At 28.6% G+C, this 25,354-nt stretch overlaps 5 protein-coding genes across 10 annotated transcripts; 2 read left to right on the top strand and 3 right to left on the bottom strand.

The window, feature by feature from the left end:
• The first annotated feature begins 491 nt into the window (after positions 1–491).
• Positions 492–5,041, top strand: LOC143144115 (heat shock protein 60A). Its single transcript, XM_076306186.1, has 4 exons — positions 492–652; positions 1,455–1,866; positions 2,849–3,739; positions 3,821–5,041. The coding sequence occupies exons 2-4, from the start codon at positions 1,455–1,457 to the stop codon at positions 4,240–4,242; spliced, it is 1,725 nt and encodes a 574-aa protein (XP_076162301.1). The 5' UTR covers positions 492–652; the 3' UTR covers positions 4,243–5,041.
• Dbp80 (putative ATP-dependent RNA helicase Dbp80) lies at positions 4,574–8,351 on the bottom strand. Of its 4 annotated transcripts, none has more exons than XM_076306209.1 (9): positions 8,195–8,351; positions 7,707–7,930; positions 7,538–7,630; positions 7,249–7,466; positions 6,986–7,163; positions 6,657–6,894; positions 6,414–6,576; positions 5,968–6,229; positions 4,574–4,810 (listed from the first exon to the last, which is right to left on the bottom strand). In XM_076306209.1, exons 1-8 carry the CDS (start codon positions 8,255–8,257, stop codon positions 5,976–5,978), a joined length of 1,431 nt encoding a protein of 476 aa, XP_076162324.1. In that variant the 5' UTR covers positions 8,258–8,351; the 3' UTR covers positions 4,574–4,810; positions 5,968–5,975. The 4 variants fall into 4 exon arrangements, with proteins under 4 accessions (XP_076162324.1, XP_076162323.1, XP_076162322.1 ...); XM_076306208.1 differs by lacking the exon at positions 4,574–4,810 and adding an exon at positions 5,426–5,852; XM_076306207.1 differs by lacking the exon at positions 4,574–4,810 and having other exon boundaries at positions 5,426–6,229.
• A 1,669-nt stretch (positions 8,352–10,020) lies between these two features.
• On the bottom strand, positions 10,021–20,715 carry LOC143144301 (uncharacterized). Of its 2 annotated transcripts, none has more exons than XM_076306582.1 (12): positions 20,635–20,715; positions 19,464–19,641; positions 18,738–18,837; positions 15,653–16,221; positions 14,722–15,560; positions 14,434–14,600; positions 14,183–14,356; positions 13,792–14,106; positions 13,570–13,723; positions 12,930–13,060; positions 11,554–12,171; positions 10,021–10,662 (listed from the first exon to the last, which is right to left on the bottom strand). In XM_076306582.1, exons 2-12 carry the CDS (start codon positions 19,472–19,474, stop codon positions 10,489–10,491), a joined length of 3,252 nt encoding a protein of 1,083 aa, XP_076162697.1. In that variant the 5' UTR covers positions 19,475–19,641; positions 20,635–20,715; the 3' UTR covers positions 10,021–10,488. The 2 variants fall into 2 exon arrangements, with proteins under 2 accessions (XP_076162697.1, XP_076162699.1); XM_076306584.1 differs by having other exon boundaries at positions 10,022–10,662; positions 14,434–14,597.
• Positions 20,716–20,904: 189 nt separating this feature from the next.
• Tcs4 (Threonyl-carbamoyl synthesis 4) lies at positions 20,905–23,220 on the top strand. 2 transcript variants are annotated; one of them, XM_076306586.1, is made up of 6 exons: positions 20,905–21,247; positions 21,348–21,606; positions 21,687–21,815; positions 22,464–22,629; positions 22,720–22,820; positions 22,892–23,220. In XM_076306586.1, the coding sequence occupies exons 1-6, from the start codon at positions 21,006–21,008 to the stop codon at positions 23,186–23,188; spliced, it is 1,194 nt and encodes a 397-aa protein (XP_076162701.1). In that variant the 5' UTR covers positions 20,905–21,005; the 3' UTR covers positions 23,189–23,220. The 2 variants fall into 2 exon arrangements, with proteins under 2 accessions (XP_076162701.1, XP_076162700.1); XM_076306585.1 differs by having other exon boundaries at positions 22,464–22,820.
• LOC143144303 (GTP-binding protein 10 homolog) lies at positions 23,212–25,027 on the bottom strand. Its single transcript, XM_076306587.1, has 4 exons — positions 24,805–25,027; positions 24,359–24,662; positions 24,044–24,262; positions 23,212–23,964 (listed from the first exon to the last, which is right to left on the bottom strand). The coding sequence occupies exons 1-4, from the start codon at positions 24,841–24,843 to the stop codon at positions 23,360–23,362; spliced, it is 1,167 nt and encodes a 388-aa protein (XP_076162702.1). The 5' UTR covers positions 24,844–25,027; the 3' UTR covers positions 23,212–23,359.
• Between the last annotated feature and the right edge of the window lie 327 nt (positions 25,028–25,354).

Below are 25,354 nucleotides of genomic sequence, written 5' to 3'. Positions count from 1 at the left end.
ATCAAATAATACATACATACAAAACGAATGACAAAGGTTAAATGATCATTGCAAGAAACAATATACGTTCATTTGGATTTCTCAAGTAAGTATAATTTTCAAGGAATAAGTTGTTTCTAAGAAAAAGATTAAGTAAAAAAAATTGCCTTCTCCTGTGTTAATACATACATATATTTAAATTGCTTAGAATCATTCACAAGACAGCAAAATTTTTATGAATTTTTTGCCATTTGTGTTTGAAAATTGAGAAACACTGCGTAAAGATGATTGGTGTATGGTAGATGATTGCATCACACGCGTTTTCGTACATTCTAGAACTCGCAATCTTCTAGAAGGAAAACGGCATACCGATAAGATAAATGCACTGAATTTTATTTAAAAAAAAAAAAAAACATGATTAATTACAAATTATCCGTTTTATGTACGTTTAATTTAATTTAAATTTGATGAAAATTTTGGTACGTTTCTTACGCATAAGGATTAGGTTAGTCTAACGAAGAGGGAGGGGAACAGTCCCTTGTGATAGCGCAAACTCTTTCACACATTTCATTCCACTGGCGAGACAACGTGCGGTCACGCTGCAACGATTTTCAATTACTTTTACATTTCTAATCTCTTAACCAACGGCAATTTCTTCTTTCATTAGATAAAGGTAAAATCACTTTTTTGATGAAATTATTATTATCTTATTTACGGTAGGTGCACACTACTTTTTCGACACTATTAACCGGTTAAACTCGAAATATTTAATTTTTTTGATAACCATTTCATACTTTATTTCTTTTATCATTATTTGTTAATTCGTTTTATGATTGCAATAATTTTTTTCTTTAAGTAAATGTTGCTGATAAACTAAAGCGTTATATATTTGTGAAGATGTTCTACGTTATTAAAGAGATAACCAAACATATACGATAAAAGTGGGCGAATTTTAACGTTTGTACATATGATTAAGATTCCTTTCGGTTATTGAAGTTTTCCAAATTATTCTTATTTTTTTTTTATACATATTAATGTTCAATTTTTCATTATCTTCTTCTGTAAAATATGCCGGCCGGGGGTTAGTTGTGCACACGATATTGTATTATAATTCGAAATAATGAGAAAGAAGTTACAAAAGAATAAAAATATATAAAATAGTTAATTATACATAATTTTTTGCAAACAATTCTCATAGCTTTTTCAGTAATTTACACGAGGAGTAGTGTACAGCAGTCGTTATCCACGCGGTAGTTTACATAACCACGTTTACTTTCAGAAAGCAATTACACTTCTAGTTTACTCGGATTATTATTATAAAAAAGGAATATGTTAAATTTTCTTTAATTTGTTATTTTTTAAAAATTTAATTTTTATAAAATATTCTCATAAAATGTTAATTTGATATATTTCGTAATATTAAATAATGGGAGTATCTAGAATTATGAATACAACAATTAAATAATTTTTTCTAGATGCACAGATTGCCAACTGTGTTACGTGGTGCAGCTCTGCGCCAATTACAGGCTCGTTCTTATGCCAAAGATGTACGATTTGGATCAGAAGTTCGGGCACTTATGTTGCAAGGTGTAGACATTTTAGCAGATGCTGTTGCAGTAACAATGGGTCCAAAGGGGCGTAATGTCATTTTGGAACAAAGTTGGGGTAGCCCAAAGATTACTAAAGATGGTGTAACAGTAGCTAAGGGTGTTGAGTTAAAGGATAAGTTTCAGAATATTGGGGCTAAATTAGTACAAGATGTAGCTAATAACACAAATGAAGAAGCAGGCGATGGAACAACTACAGCTACAGTTTTAGCAAGAGCAATTGCTAAAGAAGGTTTTGAAAAAATTAGCAAAGGTGCTAATCCTGTAGAAATCAGAAGAGGTTAGTAAAGATAAATTCAATAACGTTAAATAATGTTTACAGAATAAAATATTTGTCATTTATGAATAGACTTTATTGATTATAAGAGCAAATAAGTAATAGCAAAATTTATTTCTATAAATATAATATATTTCTGTAACTTATTAATATGCTGAATAGTCATGCCTGTAGTTCAGCCTACATGGGATAACAATGGTCATATGTTTATAAGACATAACATACAGCAACCATAAAACTATGAAAAGAAGAAGGTCCATGGTATGATGATTTTAGTAAACACGATAATTATGTACCAGTTAAATGATATAAAATATTCTATAATATTATTTTTTATATAAATCATTAGAACAATCTGAGTGGAAAAAATAATGTAATTTGCCAATGGCCAAGTGACACTCAATGTTTTAATAAGTTTACATATTGTTGATCTTTACGGTATTGACCTTCCATTAAACATTAGAGGTACTATATTATAATGTCGTTATGTAATAAATTTATATTAACAAACTCAACAAATTTTGTCACTGAATTTATATTATGGATCTGGGATGCATTGCGTTTACTCATTTACAAAAAAATACAGTTACTCTAGACTGTGTATAGTCTTTATTAAAATTTTTATTTTTGTATTGTTTCTGGTCTCCCCTTTTTATTTTTTAATTATTTTCCTTTGTATTTATTTAATGGCCTATAATTTATTATTTATAATTTACAATGCTAATATTTATATCTCAAATTCTTTTTGCACCCAAAGAAGTTATAAATGATGTGATCAAGACATTGTCATATATTGTATATATACAAATAAATTTTGTTGTTAGTCCAATAACCAATGGAACATGTTTGTAATTCATAAAAGTTTTATATAATGATATGTATAATGAACAGTATTCCTTGTTACTTGGAATAGATTACAAAACTCATTGTACTTGGTCATAAATTAGTAACATATGTTCTTAACCAAGTAATGTTTATATTATAGGTGTTATGATAGCAGTTGATAAAGTTAAAGATGAACTAAAAGCTCTAAGTAAACCAGTAACAACAACAGAGGAAATTGCTCAAGTAGCAACTATTTCTGCCAATGGAGACAAAGCTATTGGTAATCTTATTTCTGATGCCATGAATAAAGTTGGGAAAGAAGGTGTAATTACAGTAAAGGATGGTAAAACACTACATGACGAACTTGAAGTTATAGAAGGAATGAAGTTTGATAGGGGCTACATATCTCCCTACTTCATAAATTCTAGTAAAGGAGCAAAAGTTGAATTTCAAGATGCTCTTTTACTCTTCAGTGAGAAAAAGATATCATCTGTACAGTCTATAATTCCAGCATTGGAATTGGCAAATTCCCAACGAAAACCACTTGTGATTATAGCCGAAGACATTGATGGTGAAGCCCTGTCCACATTGGTGGTCAACAGATTAAAAATTGGATTACAGGTGGCTGCAGTTAAGGCACCTGGTTTTGGAGATAATAGAAAAGCAACACTTCAAGATATGGCAATTTTGACAGGAGGAATTGTATTTGGAGACGATGCAAATCTCATTAAGTTGGAAAACGTACAATTATGCGATTTGGGCGAAGTAGGAGAGGTTGTAATTACAAAGGATGATACACTTTTCCTTAAAGGCAAAGGAAAGAAGAATGACGTTGACCACCGGGCAGATGTAATTAGAGATCAAATTGCAAATACAACTTCTGACTATGAGAAAGAAAAATTACAAGAACGTTTGGCAAGATTAGCATCAGGAGTTGCAGTTCTGAGAGTTGGTGGAAGCAGTGAAGTGGAAGTTAATGAAAAGAAGGATCGCGTCCACGATGCTCTTAATGCTACCCGTGCTGCCGTTGAAGAAGGCATTGTTCCTGGAGGTAAATATGAAGTTTTTTCTCAAAATTGCTGTAGATAAGATTGTATAATAAATTATTTCATTCAATATTTTCATGCTTCAGGTGGAACGGCACTTCTGAGATGTATTCCAGCCCTTCGAAGTTTGAAAGCATCGAATAGTGATCAAGAAACAGGAATTAAAATAGTAGCAAACGCTCTCCGTATGCCATGTTTGCAAATCGCTCAGAATGCAGGTGTAGATGCTAGTTTAGTAGTAGCAAAAGTTAGTGAAAGTAATGTTGGTTATGATGCTCTGAATGATGAATACGTTGATATGATTGAGAAGGGTATTATCGATCCAACGAAAGTAGTGCGTACGGCACTTACTGATGCTGCCGGTGTTGCGTCGTTGCTTACAACTGCGGAAGCAGTAGTTACCGAATTGCCTAAAGAGGAATCTCAAATGCCAATGGGTGGTGGTGGCGGCATGGGTGGTATGGGTGGTATGGGCGGTATGGGTGGTATGGGTGGTATGGGCATGTAATTAACTGAAATCCCATACAGAGACTGAATTTTGTATTGTAATTAATGTTTGGCAAAAATTGCAATTTAATCACAATATCATCTCTTTTGTTATAAATTGCGATTGGAATTGCAAACATTCATACTACCTATCATCTAATCATGTAACTAGAAAAGCTGAACGTGTTTAAGACAGTTGTACTTTCAAGCAGAGGATAAAGACACATAAAAAACATTTGTTGCCTACATGTTGTAATATTTGTTTTTTTTTTTGCATTTATAAACATTATTGGTTTATTGGAAACATACATGTTGTAACGAACATTCATTTTTCATTCGATCAAACTTATATTTGTTTTGACAGTTTATATCGTATTACAGAGTTACAATGTATGAACAATTACAATATTATGTAAAACAAATAATGATGTTTGTTAAGTTTTAGGTCAATAACTGGATCATCATTGTACCATTCAAAATTTGAATTAACAAGTAAACTCCAGTGGTTTCTTCTCAGTAAGAAACTATTTGTTAATATTCTATCAGAATATCAAATCGTTCGCAATAGTATATTTACTTTCATTATACCTCTGAAAAATTCTCATGAAAAAATAAAATATATTTGTTTATTAACTTTAAACAGTACAGAACAGGAATAATACTTTCTAATGCATTTTATATAATTTTTCATCCGTGTGGACGAATGAGAATACAAGTGTACAAACGTGTGTATTGCAATAGGATAAAAACGTCTCGCACTTTTTTTTAATGTTACAATTTATTTTCCATTTTTTAGTCCCAATAAATGTATGTTCAAATTATATTACTGTTATTTTTTGAAAAAAATTCCCCTCTGTTAAGAAAGTGTTGCCTTATTTATATATATACACGCACACACACAAATTTAATAGACAGAATGCAAAAGAAATCTTAAATTATAGAAGGTAAAACGTATTTAATGTAAGGTTTCGATTATTACAATAAAAACTGGATTGTTATGTAATTAATAATGTACGGTACTATATAAATCTTTCGCATATTTTATGACAAAATTTCATTGTAAATGAATTTAAAAGTCATTGTATTCGTATAGTGGCATTGAATAATCATTGTATTTCTTACATTATTAATTCCGAGATAATTACAGCTTAATCATTAAAATTATTTTTTAATACATTAGGAAGACAAGTAGGGAAATTTTGATATAATAGTTAAGCCTTTTTTATTTCAATGTAAATTATACGAGATAACAAATCAATAATCAATTCAATAACGAACTGACTTTTGTTTATAATCGTGATAAAATTACCACAACACCGTTTTATAATACATCTCATAATTAATAAAATCAAAAAAATATGCAAAGAATGGTGCTTCATGGTGAAGTAATTTCCTTTTTTATAAAAATCCAACACTCTAGGTAAGTCATAATCCAATTACAGCAAGGACACTACATTTTCTTGTACAAAAGTCACTTTATCGTATAACATACAAAAATATTCTTTTAGATTTTATTTTCTGTGAATTCTATGATATTCCTGATCCAATTGACACGTTTTAATAGAGTACCAATAATCGACAGTGTAAAATTAAGAAAGAAAATAAAGATATGACATTTTTCGGTAGTACGTACTATTGGAAAAGAAATACAAAGAATTGATGTTAAGAATACAAAGATCTATTTTTTCGGAAGTATTACAATATATCTACGTATATTAAATGTTGAAAGCATAATTATATTTCTTACGTATTCATCTAGGCTCCAATTTTTTCTATTTCATCTGCATCGTCCGCATCAAGGTATTGTATTCTCTTTCCAAAATGTTTCTCTATATCTTTACATAATTCCATTGCGTGAGGTGAATCTATTAAATTAATAGCAATTCCAGATTTACCAAATCGTCCGGTTCGACCAATTCTATGTAAATACGTCTCACAATCTGCTTGTCTATTTTGGTCCATTGGCAAATCAAAATTTACTACTATTGTCACTTGTTCGACATCAATACCTATAAATATATTTATAAATACATTTTAAGTAGTTAAAGTGTTTACATACAAGGACAATTAGTCGTAAATTTTTATTATCTATAATTTTTTTAAATACTACAGATGAAACAAGTATTATATATTGTAAACAAATTTCATGTAAATTTTGTGTTTATAAACATTTAAATAGCATTTCATAATTACCTCTTGCTAAGACATTTGTCGTGATGAGGACTTTTTCGAGACCAGCTCTAAATCGATCCAAAACTGATATTCTTTGTTCGACTGTTAGCTCACCAGATAAAACAGCTACTGCATGACCATCTTTTGTCATTTTTTCTGCTAACCAGTTAGCTGTTTTTCTGGTCTACGTATAAATATAAAATATTGCTTATAATTTTTGTTAAAGAATATACAGTATCAATGTAAAAATTTGGAACACCTTACATGACAAAAAATAATTGCTTGTCCTATTGTTATTACACCATATATATTAGTGATAGCTGTATATTTTTCACCCAAGTCCTTGCATTTGACATAATATTGCTTAATATTATCTAAGCTCTCTTCCTCTTTTAATAATCTTATTATCAAAGGATTATTAATTATTATTTCTGCAAATTTCATAACTTCTGGTTCATAAGTTGCAGAGAAGAACATCATTTGACATGAGCGTGAAAGTTGCCTGTGTATATGTAAGTATAAGAAATATGTATATGCAATATATAGTACAATTTGAAATGTCTTTTTATGTTTTTATGCATTAAAGTAATTACTTATGAATACGAATACACTGATCTTGATGTCCTTGTGTTGCAATCATTACGTCTGCTTCATCTAAAACAAAAACTGATATTTTGTTCAAACTAAAGAACTTGAATTTAACAGCCCAGTCTAAGACTTTTCCAGGAGTTCCTATGATGATGTGTTCTGTAATTTTCGATCCACGACTTACTGAAATAATTAAGAAATTAAAATAAATATTTCTTCAATAAGAATATATTGTGTTTTTTAAGGAAGTGTTAATAATATATATTACATTCTTCTCCTCTAACAGCATACTTAATTTTTATTTCCTTACAGAATGCAGACATTTTTGCTGCAACTTCTCCTGTTTGTATAGCTAGTTCATAAGTTGGTGATAAACAAAGCACTTGAGGATAATTTTTAGTAGTATCAACTCTGCTGAGCATTGCTAACACAAATGCTGCAGTTTTACCAGTTCCAGATTGTGATTGAGCAATCATATTCTGGGGTCTACACATAATTTACCAAATCACTGGTCGCAGGTATTTTATAAAATATTTTGGAAGAAAGAACAAACTTACGGATCAGCAAGTAAAGTAGGTAATGCAGTTTCTTGAATTTTCGATGGAGCATTAAATCCCATAGCATAAACTCCTTTTAATAAAGCTGGTTTACTATTATAAATATTATAGAGTAGATTATTTTTCAAATTCTATAAATATAAGGGAATGAAGAATTAAAAATACTAACAGATGTAGAGCTTCAAATGATTTGACACTATATAAAGGTGAGGTTGGGTCTATTCTTTGAATTTTTATATCTTTTGTTGTTTCCACCAAACCCTTACGTATAATTTTTTGTAGTAATGATTTTTCTGCAGGTGAGATCAGCTCATCTGTTCCATCATCACTCTTAGAATCTGTACTGCTTGTTGTACTTTCTTTAAGTTGCTTGTCAATATTTAAGTTAGATACCTGTTAATAATAATTATTGATAAAAACATCAAGTATCATGTCAATATTTCAATGTTTAGTTTGAAAATACATTGTAGTATTTTCTCTTAATACACTATATTTTGATGGTTATTTATTAAATTTAATTATTGAATAGATGTAAGCAATGAAAAAATAAATAATATAAACTACAAAAAAGAATTTTTATTTTCTATGACAAACAGATATGAACAAGTTAATGAGAGGTTAAGCCGGTGTTATGCATATACACAATAAGAATATTACCTTAGCGGATAGCTTTTCTTGCTCATCCACATATTTTCCCCAGTCGAGTTTAGCCGAAGCCATATTAACATCGATATACTCACGATAACTCAAGAGACACTTTAACTTTCAATTAAAACGACAAATTGACAAATGCTCGTTCATTGAATATTTTGATGAAGATGTTGACTTTATTTTTGTGGTATTCTACTATGGTAGCGCCACGGTACGACGTAAACAATAACTATTGTCCACGTTTCAATATAAAACAATCCAACAAAAATAAATGTTTCTTATACTGACCTTTTGTTGTATGAATGGTGTTAGCGTGCACTCGTATGAACGGATTATTGCTAAATTAGCCAAATATTGGTTGTATTCGAATAAAAAAAAATGCAATGTATAGCACGATAAACGTTTGTTTAATACAGACCTCATATGCCGATTAACGTTTTAGTATGCAGAAGAGATACATAATTTAAATATTATCATGAATCTTATTAACTATAATCATAGTTAAGCGAGTCACAATTTAAAAAATTTGAATTTTTAAAAGGAAAGCAATAATTGATATATAATATATTTCAAATAACTGAAATGATTTTTTCTGCATAATTAAAACGAAAACATTCTCACCACTGTTTGTTTATTCAGTGTGAATGACTCATTCGAGTGACTGAAGATGTAAAGAAATAGGTATTATATTATTTGATTATACAATAGAATTATGGCATATCATGATAGTTTTATATTCAATTGAATAATACTTGTATGTTCATTCTTCTTTAAATTGTAAGTGTTTAAAATCAATTTTTTTCTTTTTAACCATATTTAACGGTAAATTATTTGTGATACAAAAAATTGCTTTAAAAATTACAATACAAACTGGTAAATTAAATTTTTCACGATTAATTTACACAAACGTAGATTAATATATGTGATATTCACTATGACTGAAACAATGACACAAATGAGTATTTTCGTTTGTAAAGTATTACAGGAAACTGCTTTTTTTTATCAAAGATCTCTTTCTAAGATGATTATCACTATGTTGTTAACATAAATAGTTTCATCACTGTGTATATTATCATTTTAAAATTAGTAGACATCCCTCAATCTAGCTTTAATCATACCAGAATTAACAAGGTTCTGTTTTATTTAATTCAAGCTACAGGCCGAATTAAATAATTCTCTGTGGCCACATATGACTCATGAACAATATGTTGTACATTCAGTCAAAAGAAAACCTGGTCATACTACTATTGAAGTACAATCGCACATTTTGTGTCATGTATCTCTAGTAGTGCTCAGTTTTTCTGATCGAGTGTACATCTTTGATATAAAATGTTACAAAAGTATTTCTATAGTTTGAATGACAAGTAAAATGAAATTGATTTAGTTATTGTCTTACTTAGGCATGAATGCAATAACAAAATTGAATCAAATTTAGAAAACTGTTAAACGTGCAAACAGTATTACGATATGGGAAGTTAATAGTAATAAAATTTTATAAAATGTCTGTTTTAGATGTTAAATGATACTTTTAAATATTAAAGTTCTATCTTTCATTTAATCTAATTTATAAAGCAATTTTTCTAATGTTTATTTTGATTAGAAGGAATGTGATTTTGAAATTATATAAAATGCAAAAAGTGTGAAAAAAAATTATTTGCTATTTTGGCTATTTAAAAATCATAATATATCTATATAATGATTTAAATAAACATGGTGACATATATTGCAAAAACTTTTGATATAATTTGAATCGTATTCTTACGAAACTGTAGTCTTAGCAGACACATTTTCTTTACATACATATAATTGTGTTTAATTCTGATGGTTTTAATGTAAAATACTATACATCTACCAATTGTAAGTATAATTTATATTTTATTTAATGACACGTTTGTGTTTCTGCTTTTAAAATTATAAATTCACCAGCTTAGTATATATACGCTACATAATAAATTGTAGCCCTTAAATGCACAGCATGTTATTAGATCTACTACGGTATACTTCTACATGAAATATACATTACATTTGACATATATACAAATTAAATTGTTAAGATATTTTACCTTCATTTGTAAAGGTATATTATACAATTTATTTGCAGCCAAAAATATGGTTTTTTCTAATCTTCATATTATTATATATTCTAAATAAAGAGTATGTAAAATATGAAATGCATGTTCAATTATATGCAGGCTGCTTGAATTAAATCAAATATTCTTACTTTTAAACACAAATGTGATTATACTATGTATTGTTTTTTGGGTTGAAATATACTAGATTAGATGCTCTTAGCATTTCCTTTAAGAAACTTTCATAACTGTAGCTGTGGTCTTAGTCCCGTTTGATTGCGGTACAAGGCGAACAGTTATCAGCGAAAGATCTAGCATTTTACGTTGGTATTTCTTGTGAAACACCACGGCAGCGGACTGCGTCTTAAACACAATCGTTGCGCTACGCTCGCCCATTTGTATGCTCTATAACACGAATAATATGAACAAATAATTATTAAATTAAGAAATACATTGTTTATTTAAAAAAACAATATAATAAATTTATTACAAAAACTCAGTAGAACCATAACAATAAATTGGACGACAGGAATGTAGCTTTAATGTATAATTAGAGAAAATGAAATAAACTTTTTATAATATTTAATAAAGTGATTAAAATATTCATGTTTTAAACGATGTACTAAAAAATAGAGATATTAATTTTCGTTTAATATAACCAATTGTACTATCGATCAGCAAATATAATTGTAGTGAACATGTTGCATACGTTAACAAAAGTAAAACGATGCAACAATTTGTAAATAAATAATCGTTCTTTTTTCTTGTGAACAGGATTAAATATAATTACATATAAGAAAACTATAATATGACATTAAGAAATTTAGGAAAATAAAACTAGTCTCAAAATGTAATGTTTCATATATTAATATTTTTACTTGGATAAATTGAGTTATTTAGTACGAACTATGTTGAATAAGTGTGTTATTAAGTTCTTATACTTTAGTAAGAAATTTGTAATTACTAAAAGACACAAGTTGCTATAAGCTTTTGAAATTTTTAACAAACTATATTGTGAGAAGGTAACAATTACATAACTCCTGTTCAAAAAATATTCAAAAGAAAATTAAATCGAATAATTAGTCCAAAACAAAATACATTTTGGACAATAACAAAAGTTTATTAAAACATACATGTGTCAAAAATGAAAATAGAAGACGAACTAAATATTCTATTTATAAAAAAAAACTTAAATGCTGAAGCTACAAATTTGAAAATAAAATAAAAGTACGCCACTAGAAATAAAGAATTGCAAACTTGCAATAAACAACATTGTCTTCATGCAAAAATAGTCACCTCAATTATTCCAATGCCTTGACACATTCGCCTAATTTGTGCCTCGGATGTACTTGCTGCTAAATTCTCTACTTTCACAGTGTTTGTTTTTATCTCCGGTAGCTTCCTCTGTTGAGCTGGTGTTTTTTGAATTATAACTCTTTGATTACTCGGCGTATTGATGACAATCTTTTGTGTATTAACATTTGTTACTTCTTGTACACTGATCACAGATTTTTGCAAATTTCCTGTTGACTTCTGTTTAACAATTCTTTGTGAATTACCACCAATTTTTTGTCCAACAACTGCCAACTTTTTCAATGCATCTGATTGACTTTGCTCTGTTTTCTGAGCAGCACTTTGTGTCAGATTTTGTACTTTGTTTTGTACTACCACCTGGCCTTTTTGCAGATTCGATACCGTTTTTTGTATACTTGTGGCAATCTTCTGTGTATTTGATAACGATTTTTGAATTACAATTCTTCGTAAACCGGACTGAGCATTCAGAATTTTTGCATTTTCACTGACTTGGCCAATTACGTGTCCAGAGTTATTGTCTTTTGCAGAATCTACCAAGTCGTTGGATTGTACAGTTTGTATTGTTCTAACAATGCGTACACACGACGATTTCTCTGGAACCTATAACAAAAAGAGTCATCTAAATACTGCACTTTTTATTAAGTTATTATACTATATTATACTAGGGCAATGAACAAACATCAATATTTTAATATTGATTGATATTAACATAAACATTAATCAGTAAAACACTTTTGTTTCAAGAGTATCATTAATTAAAATATAATAAATATAAAATATTTTGTACACAAAGTAACTCTATTAGAGTAATAACAAGTTTGAAGGAAATGAAAAGGAACAAAAATTATTTAAAAAATATATTTTATTGAAACACAAGTAAAAAATATACAGTAAAATCTAATAAATGTATATATTATTTATATATTTATATTTCGATCGTAATTTTTAAAGTTCCACTCTAGTAGTGATAAATATTTAACAATGATTTCTCATTAATGTCTAGAGAATGCAACACATCATGATGATTAACAAAGAGCATTTTTAAATTGATGAGTGCAGCAATAATTTGTCTAGTTATATATATATAAACAAGCCAATACTTATTTAGAAGGTACTCAGATAGTAAATACCATTTTGATATAATATGAACAAATCAAATTTTAATAGGTATGAGTATACTTTACGCATTTTATTTGTTTCATTTACTAAGCGTAAATTATAATATTCTAAAACATACTCATATGAAAACAAAGATTGTTTGTCTTACATAACATTTTACAACGACTTCACAAAAGTTGTACCTATTTCAAGTTTCGTATAATTAATAATTAAATAATATGATACTTTTAGTGTTATACCTCAGTAGTTTGTGTATTAATAGGACGGCCACGTCCTCTGCCAATACTGATATGACTTTTGTTCATGGAAGCATCTTTTACGACTCCCATCAGTACTGACACGGGTCTTGTATCCTGTGTATTTTCGCTTGCTGAAAAACATTTGCATATGTGTACATTCAAAAGTTAGTAGGCATTGGACTAGATATTGTGCCGTTGGCTGTTCCTCTGTTCTCCTCAATTACACAAGAAGTTTCGCATTTCTTATATATTTCACACACAACAACTAATGCCCCCCCAAATCGGAAGAGTCTTTAGAAAATTTCTTCCACGCATAAAAAAAGGTATATTAATTTAGAATTTTCAATTACCATCGAATGTTTTACTGTAAATAATTATATTTATATAGATATACGACACAATTATCTTTTAAGTAAAATTTAAAAACCGAATATATAGAATACTTCGATAAAAATAAATAAGACACAACAGCAATATATTTAGTTGGAACACCTATTTATATAAAAGAATTCATTTATTTTAGCAGCTCTTTAAAAATCCATTGATCGTACATTCGATAAAACGAACATGCATATACAAAAATCCGTTTATTTTTAGACTTAGAAATATATTGTTTAAAAAAAAAGAAAATTATACATACATGTATTATTATCATTTTTAGATTCTTCATTCTGTTTTTCCATTGCAGCCATTTTTCGTCTATTTTCCTTTTCACGTAAAATTTTTTCCCTGAGCCGTTTTTGTTCTTCCATTTTTTTTCTATACTCTTGCATTTCTGGATCATTCTCTTCATCCTGAAATATTTTATTTGGAAAACAATATATAACATTTAAAAAATGAAATAAAATGCAAAATTGTATACCTTTTTTTCACTATTTAAATTATTTAACGTATCCACTGTTCGTACTTCTTGAAGATTTCTGTTACTAGGTTTTATTCGTTTTGGACTTAAGTCACGCAAAGGTCTGTCTATTGGGTCAGAGACTCGTTTTTGTGGTAACCTAGCTTTTATCGAAGTATTCACAGGTCTGTTACTAGGAGATTTCTGTGCATGATTTTGATCGTAATTTTCACGATATACGTTTGACGAAAGTGTCCTACTCTTCGGAATATGATCATTTCTAGTTTTAGATGATACATCCCTGTCGCGATAATTCTGATGAACTCCTCTGTGATCCTAATTGCATTATTATTGTGTAATAAATATTTATCTTTAAAGTACATCACTTCATAATTATTCATGTTTTACTTACCTCTTGATAACTGTCTTTCTGATCCCATTGATCCGATTTATATTTAGAACCACATTCATAACTACTTTCTCGCGAGTAATTACTTTCCGTAGGGTATTGTTTACTCGGAGTTCCACTCTGACTTTTCTGCGGCTTATTTTCTTGCCATACGTCAGAAAAATACGCGTAAGGATCCTGTGCGACATAATTTATAGTTTATTTCAGATTCTGTAAAAACGTACGTTTCCACAAAAATATTTCAGTATACATACATCACTCTTATTTTGTTGATAATTCTGCTGATAATGCGGCGGTCCTTGCTGAGTTTGGTTATATGGACTTTGGTTTTGATAAGAAGTTACTTGTTGTGGAAATTGGCTATTGGGAATTTGAGACGACAAAGGTGTCTGTTGAGCAGAATCCCATACAAGTCTTGCTGCTTATAATGCACGAAAAAAATTTATTGGTAAACTGAGTAAAGTTTGAGAAATTACTAGAAGTATACTATATTATTTGTTTTGATCAACAATTAAAACTAGAAAATTTTGTTGAGTACTTACCATCGTTCGTTGATTGAACGGCACCTCGAAAGTGTGGATTGATTAAAATCTTGTGCCCTGGAGGTAAAGGTACATTGGGTACATTCGAAGCAGACTGTTGTGGTACCGGTAACGTATTAGTATTAAATTGGCTGGTAGGTACTTGATCAGAATAGCCGGATCTCGAATCGTAAATGGATCGGTTTTCAAACTGAGTTTCTTGGAAAGATGATCTATTCTCAAAGAGTGACTGATTGGGTATTTGTACATTAGGATGATTAATGGGTGGTCCCTGGGAAGAAGGTTGTCGTGGAAATCCTTGCAGTGGTAACGTCTGATTTCCCTGTAACAACGGTGTCGAAGTTCCAGGCACCAATGGATTAAGATTTCCAAGTAGTGATCCTCCAAGATTTCCTTGCAACAAGGGACCTTGATTATTCTGCATTAATCGTGTTTGGTTATCCTGCATGAGCACGCCTGAGTTTTGGAAAGGACCTGGTTGAATTTGGACATATGGTGATTGATTTAGTGGGTGATTGTAAGGTGGTCCTTGTAGTGATCCTGTCAAACCCCCTCGAGGTCCATAATCTAACCTCGGTCCAATTACTCGAGGACCCACTTGACCTTGAAAGTGATTGAATTGTGGTCTATTATCTACAAAGTGTGTAGGACCTTGAAGTGAACCATTTGGAGAGTAATGCTGGAAAGGTTGTACTTGAGAATTTGGTTGTTGATAAATTATCTGCTGATTTTGTACGTTGTTTGGTACTCCAAGAAGAAATGGTGGCCTGGCTTCAAGTAATGGCGGTCTGCATGCTGGTGGTTGATTATCGAAGTTCAAATTGTGTGCATTACTGAACCTGTCACATAATGTTTTATGATGGTTAGAAGAAATTTTATGGTAAACTGATTTTTATGTCAAAAATAGAAAAACAAAGAATCATTAAATTACCTTGGATTAAAATTTCCAGAAATCTGCGTATTAAATCTTCCTCCACGACTTCCTCTTGTGCTTCGACCTCTTCCTCGGTTTTTGAATGCCAGTTTTGATGGTTCAGATGTTACTACATTTTCCAAAGTATCTGGTATATTGTTATTCATCTTTGGAGAGACTATGGTTCTCTCGTTTTGAAATCGGTTCCTCCTTTCCTTGGCTTCTTCACATTCATCATCTTCCAATCCTTGTCCAGTCCCAGGATAGATTTTTGCATTTTTCTGTAGTTTCTCTCGCAAATCTCCCTTGCCAATATTACTAGAAGTACTAACACTATCGCCTGCAGAACGTTCATCATGCTGACGCGTTTGTTCGTTTTTGTATTCATTAATTTCATCTTGCTCATAATATTTTGACTGAACCTCTAGCTGATCGCCATCTTCATAAAAATCATTGTCATTACTTCTATTGGTCTTGCTCCTACTAAATTCTATATTTTCATCTTCACCATCTAAGTCGTCGAGTGCGTCGGTAACTCCTAAGTCCAGTACATCATCTGTCTCCTCTTCTCCCTTATAGCTATTCTTCTGCTCAGGGAATTAAATTGCCAAATATTTGTAATGAAAATATGACATTTTGCCGTAGTCGTTAGAATCTACTCTTAATTAACATATTGGCTGATAGGTAAGGTGGTGTATATGTATATAAATGCATAAGAAATGACTTTTTCACGATAAAATCGAAGATATTGTATGACTTTTGATAGCGCAATATTGAATTTTCATATTTCTATTATTTTACGTTTTCCTTTGGAATTTTCTTGAGTATTATTCATTAAATCTAATAACAAAGTTTGTAAACGTGATTGTAGTTCATGCAACTGAATATGAAATGCAGATATGCATAGCACAGATATGTAGCTAACCATTTGTGAAGAACTATGTGATATGACGAATACTTAATTAGGACGATGAAATACTGTTTTCTGAATGAACAGCTTTTGAATGGCAGTATAACTTATACTTAGCAATAATTAGAATCATTATAAACGTATTGTACAATGTATTACAACTTCAAATTACAGCAGCATGATATATAACAGTGTGATACATTGCATTCAATTCAATTATTACTTATAGAACCTATATTTTTCCCCTTTTACAATTTCATTTTATGCATGCACTTCCATTAGTAAAAGCAAATCCTGAAATATTCCATACTGCTGTTTTTTATGAAAATGAAAGCAGGTACATGATCTTAAATACTAAAAAAAATTATTACAATTCTGTTGGAAAACATAAACAACATTAATCTTTCTTACAATACCATTTTGTCATTACAGACAAATTTGACATATTTATACATAATAGTTGAATGATTCAATGAAAGTATTCATAATATATCAACTTCTTTCAAAATGTTGTGTTTAGACATATTCTTACTTGACAAATATCCTATTTATAGTTCTCTGTGAACTTTGCAAAATGATTATTTTATAATCAAATTTAGTATTGTAATGTATTGACAGAATATAATTAGTATAAACTGAAAACTGAAACTTTGCTTTCAATTTTATGTTACAATTTAATGATTTATATCCAAAACTTAATTTCCAAAAGCCTGGAAACTGTTTATGTATATTTTATATGTAGAAACTTTCATTAAAACATTCTTCATGATAAAGATTTTTATATCTGGGCACATCATTTGAAGCAACTATGATATTCAAATACATACATTGTAAATCACAGAACTCAATAACATCTCTAACTATAATTTGTTGAAATAGTATAAATAACATTGTAACAAAATTGTATAATATTATAGCTTCAACTACAATTAACATTGATTCTGCTTACAATGTCTAATAATTAAAGTGTCCTTTGCAAAGGCAGGGAAAAGGAAATGTGCGTCGAAGCATTTATTCAAACGGTTTTAATTAAACAAGTAATATAATCAATTAGAAAACTTAATAAAACTAACATGTCTAATATCAATTTATATATAAAACTGTATACATAAAAGATTCCAAATAATAAGAGGAGAAATAAACAATCATTAGAGAAATAAGTACTGTGTACTTATGAATATGTTCAATGTTTATCTATAACTGATATAAGTATGCTTTCATTTGTTATATAAGTAAAATATAACTTGGCAAATAATGAAATAATGTGAAACTAACATAAATAATTTATTATTATCTTTCGTTTTCCCTGCAGCTCTTCTGATCAATTATGATCACTTCTTATCCTACATATTTTATATTTCATTTTCGCAATGTATTTTCATACTTCTTTTGTTATAGTAAAATTGATAAGTCTCATAACAAATTTTATAAATTAAAATTCGATACTTCTATACAACATAAAATTTTTGTCTATACAAAGACGTTCACTGATTATCACGCATTTACTTTTAATTTTATATATCATCTATTATAACAAACATATAACACATAAGCTTACAAAGTTAGTAAAAGACTCTTGTCATCTTGAGAAATTGCAGAGATTGTATAATTTTTTTTTTATCACTACTAATAATGTAAATAAAACGCTTTAGTAAATAAATGTTACACTTAAAGCGATTATATACACAAGGGAATATTTTGCTTTAATAACAATATCATTCTTCTGTAGATAATATATATGAAATTATGATTTTAGGTTCATCAATCATAGCTATAACACACAACATAAACCAGACAGAGATAAACAACTAAAATCATTATTGTTGAATTACCACCTTGCACGCTGAAATATTTTATGTTTAAAAAACATGAATATAAATTATATTAAATTTAACCCATTTATGTTAAATAATTCATTGTTTTTTTTTTAAATAGATGTAGAAGAAAACTAAATTAATCATGAAAGTTTTAGTGTTTTTTAATTTAATTAACACAGTAACAATGTAGTATTTATACACAATTTTAGACTCACAAATGGATTAAATAATATTTGACTTTTCAATCAGAAATCATTTTTTTAACAAATTTATTATTAAATTCTATCATAAAATAATACTGTATCAAATTTTATGGCATATAGTAATATGCTAGTTCTCATTTAATAACAAAATAATGGTCCAGCAATATGCTCACCCTATCCAGTTCATAATCATCTGCTAAAAGAGCCTCTTCTTCGTCATTGCCTAGGTCATATTCTGAATCTCCAAAATCTCCATCCAATAAAGTATCATCGCTAAACAAATAATTATTATAATGCTTAAATAGAAAAAAAAAATCATTCAAATAATTCGTAATCACTTTGCTATTTTATTGGGAATTTCATTTCTAATAGTTGAAAACCAAACATTTATATTCCTATATCCTATTAGATCATTTCTAATTATTTAGTACAATACAAATTTATAGGCAATTTTTGAGTTTCATGAGTTCATATTTAGTGCTTTTCTTATTATTTCTCCTGAATAAATAAAATTAAATTATTAAGATATATTATACGGAAAAATTTCTATTTTAAACATAATTATAAATACATAACATAAATAAAAGATGATATTTTCATGTTTAACATATTTCACGGATATATTACAGAGATAAGATTTTATAAAAAAAAAATAATTGTAAGAAATAAACAAAGTAAGGATAAAAGAAATTCGATAAATAACGCATAATGAACACAATGTACGTCATTTATAAAAGCAATGGTAACTCTAACCTCGATTCACGTTAAGATGATCTAAGTTTGTTTTGCAGAACGAATAAGGAATGCGTTATAATATAAAATGACTATATAATTATGTTGACTATCAGAATTGAACAAAAATATTGATTTCCCATAATAAAAGAAGAAAAATCTCTTACTGTTCCGACATCGCACATACGTCCACTTGCCGATACTTCAGGTGAAAATCTGCAGGCTGATAGCTACGCGAAACTTTGCGTGGGTCGCATCGATAGGTAGTTTCGATACATCGATTTTACGTATCAAATTCTCGACTGACTTCGAATCTAATATCGCATTTGATGCACGTGCATGTCACTAATACGAAGAAAAACTAAGGTTTAATGAAATATTTACATATAATGTATTGTCGAAGCTATTTATAATTATGAATATTAATGTAATTATGATATAACGAAATATGATGAAATGTGTTTTTTAAAAATATATCTTAAGATAATACGTTAAAATACGCAAAAATGAGAATATTAAAATTTAATTTAAAGAAGGCATGACTTGGCTTAATATGCAATTATTATTTTATAAATCGAATTAAGCACTTTTTACATGAAAAAGCATTATTGTAATTGCAAATATATTATTTAAATTTCATATGAAAACTTCTGCAAGATAAACCAACTATAATTTTAGAAATAAGCTCTAGTTGTAATCTTACAGGTTGTGGAATTATCAATAGTGTAGAAACTATACTTGGTAAAGCTATTAATTTCCAACATCTTATACATTTAAAGTAATTTAAATTATTATCAGTAATCTGTTATATCAATGTATACAATTGTTTAAAAAGAAAATTTCGATATCACTTTTAATAATTGTCTCACATTTTTCAGTTTCAAAGAAATAATCCCTTTACTTGCACAAATAATACATACAATAATATTACGAAAACTTATGAAGGTTCATTGAGATTTGCAAATATAAAACTGAAAGCTATTGATGCATTGGTTGTGACTGTGAAATCAAGTCTTCCTGTCCTTTAATGTTGCAATAAGGTTTGAAAAATGGTTAGCGAAAGTTGGAAAGAAACTTTTCATACTTATACATCATTTAGAAACTCATGCTTTACCAACACGCATTAAAAACAAAGTTTGTCAAACAATAGCAATATAATGTACGTCATTTGCAGAAGCGATGATAACTCTAACCTAGACTGTGATTAAAATGATCTAGACTTATCTTGCAAAAAGAATAAAGAACGAGTTATAATATAAAATGATTATGTAATTATATTGAACATCAGAATTAAATAAAAATACTCATTTCTGTGAATAAAGAAGAAAAATCTCTTACTGTTCCGACATCGGACATACATCCACAAGCCAATATTTCAGGTGAAAATCTGCAGCTGTGATAGCTACAAGCAGCGTTGCGTGAGTGCATCGATAGTTAGTTTCGATACATCGATTTTACGTATCAAATTTTCGACTGACTTCAGATCTAATATCGCATTCGATGCACATGCACGTTACTAATCGGGGAAAAAATAAAATTTAAGGAAATATTTACATACAACGTACTATCGAAGCTGTTTATAATTATGAATATTAATGTAATTATGATATAACGAAATATGAAGATAGGTGTTTTTTTTTAAATGTATTTTAATATAATACATACAAATACAAATAAAAGAGAATACTAAAATTTTATTTAAAAAAGATATGAATTGGCATAGGATACAATTGTTATTTTATACATTTTTACCGAAACACTCGTTACATTATAACACATTATTGTACTCCCAAAGACATGACTTAAATTTCATACGGAAGTTTCTACACGATAAATCAAGTATAATTTTAGGAATAGAATCTAGTTGTGATGATACAGGTTGTGGAATTATTGATAGTACAGGAGCTATACTTGGTGAAGCTATTAGTTCTCAACAACTTATTCATTTGAAGTAATTTAAATTATTATCAGTAATCTGTTATATTATTGTATATAATTGTTTAAAATGAAAATTTTGATATCATCTTTAATCATTATTTTATGTTTTTCAGTTTTGGAGGAATAATTCCTTCATTTGCACGAACTATTCATACAAATAATATTACGAAAATTTGTGAAGATGCATTAAGATGTGCAAATATGAAACTAAAAGATATTGATGCAGTGGCTGTAACTGTGAAACCAGGTCTTCCTATGTCACTTGATGTTGGAACAAGGTTTGGAAAATGGTTAGCAAAAGTTGGGAAAAAACCTTTCATACCTATACATCATATGGAAGCTCATGCTTTAACAGTCCGCATAAAAGAAAAAGTTTGTCAAATAATATCAATATTTAACATAAGATTATTTTTAAAAAAAATATAGAATAATATATAACTGTTTGTGTACAGGTTGATTTTCCTTATCTTGTTTTATTAGTTTCTGGAGGTCACTGTTTACTTGCAATTGTTGAAAATATAGATAAATTTTATGTACTTGGCAATACTATAGATAATGCACCTGGAGAAATTTTTGACAAGGTAGAGAATAGGCTTAACTTTAACATAAGTACTGTATTATATTACTAATATTGACAGCGAAACGCATTCATCATCATACTTTTGTAATAAGTTCTGTTCTTATATGGTACATTGTTTTACAAATTCTTTAGTTTTTATTTTTTCCCATCTATTAATTAAGACACTATCAATAGTGAAACAACAATGGCATCTTTAAAACTCTTGTAGTGAGAAATTAAAGTAGAGTTAGCAAGGAACATGTTAAGTAGAAACTCCTACCATATTTATAATGAAGTATACTTACAAATTCATCTGTAAATTCTGGACAAAATATCAAATTGTATTATATATTTATGATTTTGTTTGAATTGATGTTCTGAACCTGTAACAAATAATTTTAATGAATAATTCTAAATAAGTTGTTTGTTTATTGCTTAGTAATGAATAATCCATTAGTAATTTCCAATTTTTTTGGTATTTATTTGTATTTATTGATTTTCTTTTTTTCCTTCTTTTTTAAATATCAATATCTTTAATTTCTCTATGCTTATTTTTAATTATTTCATCTTTTCTAACAATTTTAGTTTTAAATCATTCACATTGTTCACTAGCATAGTGTGATAAAAATATTATATTATCTAATACTGAACAACAAATTTGCATTCATAGGTTGCACGCAGACTTAAATTAAGAAATATTCCAGAATTTAAAACTTTAAATGGAGGATTAGCAATAGAAACTGCAGCACGTAAAGCATTAGATATTGATCAATTTTCATTTCAACCTCTAATGACAAAATACTACAATTGCAACTTTAGTTTTGCTGGATTGCTAAGTAATTCTGTAAAATACATTGAACGTGAAGAGAAAAAACATGGTGTAATTGCTGATATGGTAATTCCTGATATATATAATTTTTGTGCAGCATTTCAATTAGCTAGTGTAACACATATTTGTCAGAGAACTCAGCGAGCAATGGAGTTTATTAATAAAATGTCATTGTTTCCTAAAGATAAGCGAACACTGGTATGTTTAATGGTAACTAAAAAAATTATTACATTTTATATATATTAGTTCAATGCTATTTTATTATCCAGGTCGTATCTGGAGGAGTTGCTTGTAATGATTTTCTAGCTAAAGCATTAAGTATTGTGAGTACAGAATTGGGTTATAATTTTGTAAGAACACCACCTAAATTATGCACAGATAATGGAATAATGGTTGCATGGAATGGAGTTGAAAAATGGGTTACAAATACAGGTGTTATTAGAAATCAAGATAAAATTGAGAAAGTGTATACACAAAGTAAGGCTTTATTGGGAGAAGATTGGATATGGAAAGTAGAAAATGAAAACCTGAAGTGTCGATGGATAAAAATAAATAAATGTTTTTGAATAATTTAATAAAAACCCACAAGTTGTTTTTACTTGTAAACTTATTTTTTATTCTACACTTTTGTAGAAGTTTACTAAACTACGTTATTATCTAATTATTAACAACACATAAAAACGCAACTTAAATTATGTCTTAGTATATAATTTCAAATTGTAAAAAAAAAAAAACTTTTATACTAATATAGGTGTATATTGTTGGGATTGCCGCTTCAAGTTTGCGAGTAATTGATTCTCCATCAAATTATTTTCATGGAAATGTTTTTTTTCTTGATATTTATCAATAACATCTCGTATTTTTTCTTTAATTTCCTGTATTTCAGTTATATTCTTTGAAATCAGAGATGTTGTTAAAATATCATCGAATTGTATGACTTTATTTGGCTGTATAGTTTTATTAAATTCTGAAACGATTTCTGATAAATTATTTAATTTTGATTTAATGTTATTATATATTTCCTTTGCACCTTCTGTGTCCATTTTATTGACTATAATCATTGAAGGCTTTTCTAATAAATCAGGTTTATAAAGTTCAATTTCTTTGTTTAGTAGAAATAATGTTTCTAAACAGGATCTATGTTCGTGTTTAGGAGAAATTTGAGTTCCCTGAATGTCTACAATAAATAATAATAACTTTGTCCTTTCTATATGTTTTAAAAATTTATGACCCATTCCTTTATTTGTATGTGCACCTTCAATTAAGCCTGGCAAATCTGCAATAGAGATTTGCCTGTAATCTTTGTAGTTTATGATACCTAATTGTGGTTTAATGGTTGTGACTGAAAATAAATATATGTAAAGTAAATAACACACGTCTATTAACTAAAGAATATAAGAATGTTTGTAAACATAATTTACATGGATAATTAGCAATTTTTGGCTTTGCTCTTGAAACTGCATTTAAAAATGTACTCTTTCCTGCATTAGGAAAGCCAACTAGACCAACATCGGCAATTAATTTAAGATCAAGAATTATGGGTCGATTTTCACCCTTAACTCCACAGTATCCTGTATGTTTGCAACCTCCAATGCCTCCTTTAGCAACCATCAGCTTTTCACCTTTTGAATTTAGTTCACCTGTTTTTCAAAAATATATGTGTATAAAAAAATATTACAATCAACTATTATTTATATTAAATATAAATCAAGTATATGTATATGAATATATATTACCAAGATTAACACGATTTTGATCATAAACGGTAATACCAATGGGAACGTTTATATTTAAATCTGCTCCAGGTACTCCAATAATTCCTTTACAGGTACTTTCACCTCCTGATTCTGCTTTCAGTTTTAAGTTTTTTAAATTAGATTTAACATTTTCCAAAGTTACTTTTTCTTCTGCAATAACGTAAACATTTCCTCCATTTCCACCTATGCCACCATATTTAGGGAGACCTGAACCTCCAGAACCCCCTTTTACATGAATATATAAACTGTCTATAAATCTTTGACGCTTAAATTTCCTTGGTAACTATATAATTAATTAAAGTTTATTATTATTAACAAACTATGTTCTGCTTGTCTTTTCATTATTAAGATCGAAGTAAGAGATAAACGTAATTCGTATTATATTAAATAAATAGAGACAAAATATTGGTTAATGAGGTGTTTACCTTTTTTATATAACCTAAAACTTGTGTTAACACAACCATATTTTTTCAATAAAAATCTATTTTCTGAGGATTGGTACAAAAAAACTATATTTTAATGTCATTCATATTTGCAGCAAAGTTTTTTGTTTTTGTATTTTGTAAATTTTCACCACTGTGATTAACAAACTCAATAGTGTACTACGTAAACGATAATCAGACGGCGTCCATTAGAATGGGCCATTAGAATAAGAATTTAAAAAAAGACTTATATACAAACATTGAGATTATCTTTTCAATGTTTAAAGAGGAAATCAATTTTATTCTTTCGCTAATGTAAAGAAACGTTATATATTGTCTGAGTCTATGTATTTGTGTGCGTGCACATTTGAAGAAAATATATAAATACATATGTATTTTATTGTAAAACAATCTTAGAAGCACTAGAAAAATAGAAGCACTTTTTCCTTAGAAATTTAAAATATATTTCATTTGCTTCATAGTTTTCAGTAAGTGACATCTTTCTTAAGTAATTTATCATTAATAATATTGACTATAAAAATATTAGCTCTTA

The sequence above is a fragment of the Ptiloglossa arizonensis genome, chromosome 3, assembly GCF_051014685.1.
Source record: "Ptiloglossa arizonensis isolate GNS036 chromosome 3, iyPtiAriz1_principal, whole genome shotgun sequence".
NCBI lineage: Eukaryota > Metazoa > Arthropoda > Insecta > Hymenoptera > Colletidae > Ptiloglossa > Ptiloglossa arizonensis.
The sequence above is the reverse complement of the archived record's forward strand: the minus strand, read 5'-3'. Positions and strand labels throughout refer to the sequence as shown.

Coding starts and splice junctions, on each gene's coding strand:
- LOC143144115 (XM_076306186.1), top strand. CDS start 1,455: ATGCACAGATTGCCAACTGTGTTACGTGGTGCAGCTCTGCGCCAATTA. Junction 1,867..2,848: donor TCCTGTAGAAATCAGAAGAG/GTTAGTAAAGAT, acceptor TTTATATTATAG/GTGTTATGATAGCAGTTGAT. Junction 3,740..3,820: donor AGAAGGCATTGTTCCTGGAG/GTAAATATGAAG, acceptor TTCATGCTTCAG/GTGGAACGGCACTTCTGAGA.
- Dbp80 (XM_076306209.1), bottom strand. CDS start 8,257: ATGGCTTCGGCTAAACTCGACTGGGGAAAATATGTGGATGAGCAAGAA. Junction 7,931..8,194: donor AAGAAAAGCTATCCGCTAAG/GTAATATTCTTA, acceptor TATTATTAACAG/GTATCTAACTTAAATATTGA. Junction 7,631..7,706: donor TCATTTGAAGCTCTACATCT/GTTAGTATTTTT, acceptor TATTTATAATAG/TAAACCAGCTTTATTAAAAG.
- LOC143144301 (XM_076306582.1), bottom strand. Junction 16,222..18,737: donor ATGATTATGAACTGGATAGG/GTGAGCATATTG, acceptor TTCCCTGAGCAG/AAGAATAGCTATAAGGGAGA. Junction 15,561..15,652: donor TCTGGAAATTTTAATCCAAG/GTAATTTAATGA, acceptor ATTATGTGACAG/GTTCAGTAATGCACACAATT.
- Tcs4 (XM_076306585.1), top strand. CDS start 21,006: ATGAATTGGCATAGGATACAATTGTTATTTTATACATTTTTACCGAAA. Junction 21,248..21,347: donor CAACAACTTATTCATTTGAA/GTAATTTAAATT, acceptor TATGTTTTTCAG/TTTTGGAGGAATAATTCCTT. Junction 21,607..21,686: donor CAGTCCGCATAAAAGAAAAA/GTTTGTCAAATA, acceptor GTTTGTGTACAG/GTTGATTTTCCTTATCTTGT.
- LOC143144303 (XM_076306587.1), bottom strand. CDS start 24,843: ATGGTTGTGTTAACACAAGTTTTAGGTTATATAAAAAAG. Junction 24,663..24,804: donor TTTTAGGTTATATAAAAAAG/GTAAACACCTCA, acceptor TTAATTATATAG/TTACCAAGGAAATTTAAGCG. Junction 23,965..24,043: donor AAAAATTGCTAATTATCCAT/GTAAATTATGTT, acceptor ATTTATTTTCAG/TCACAACCATTAAACCACAA.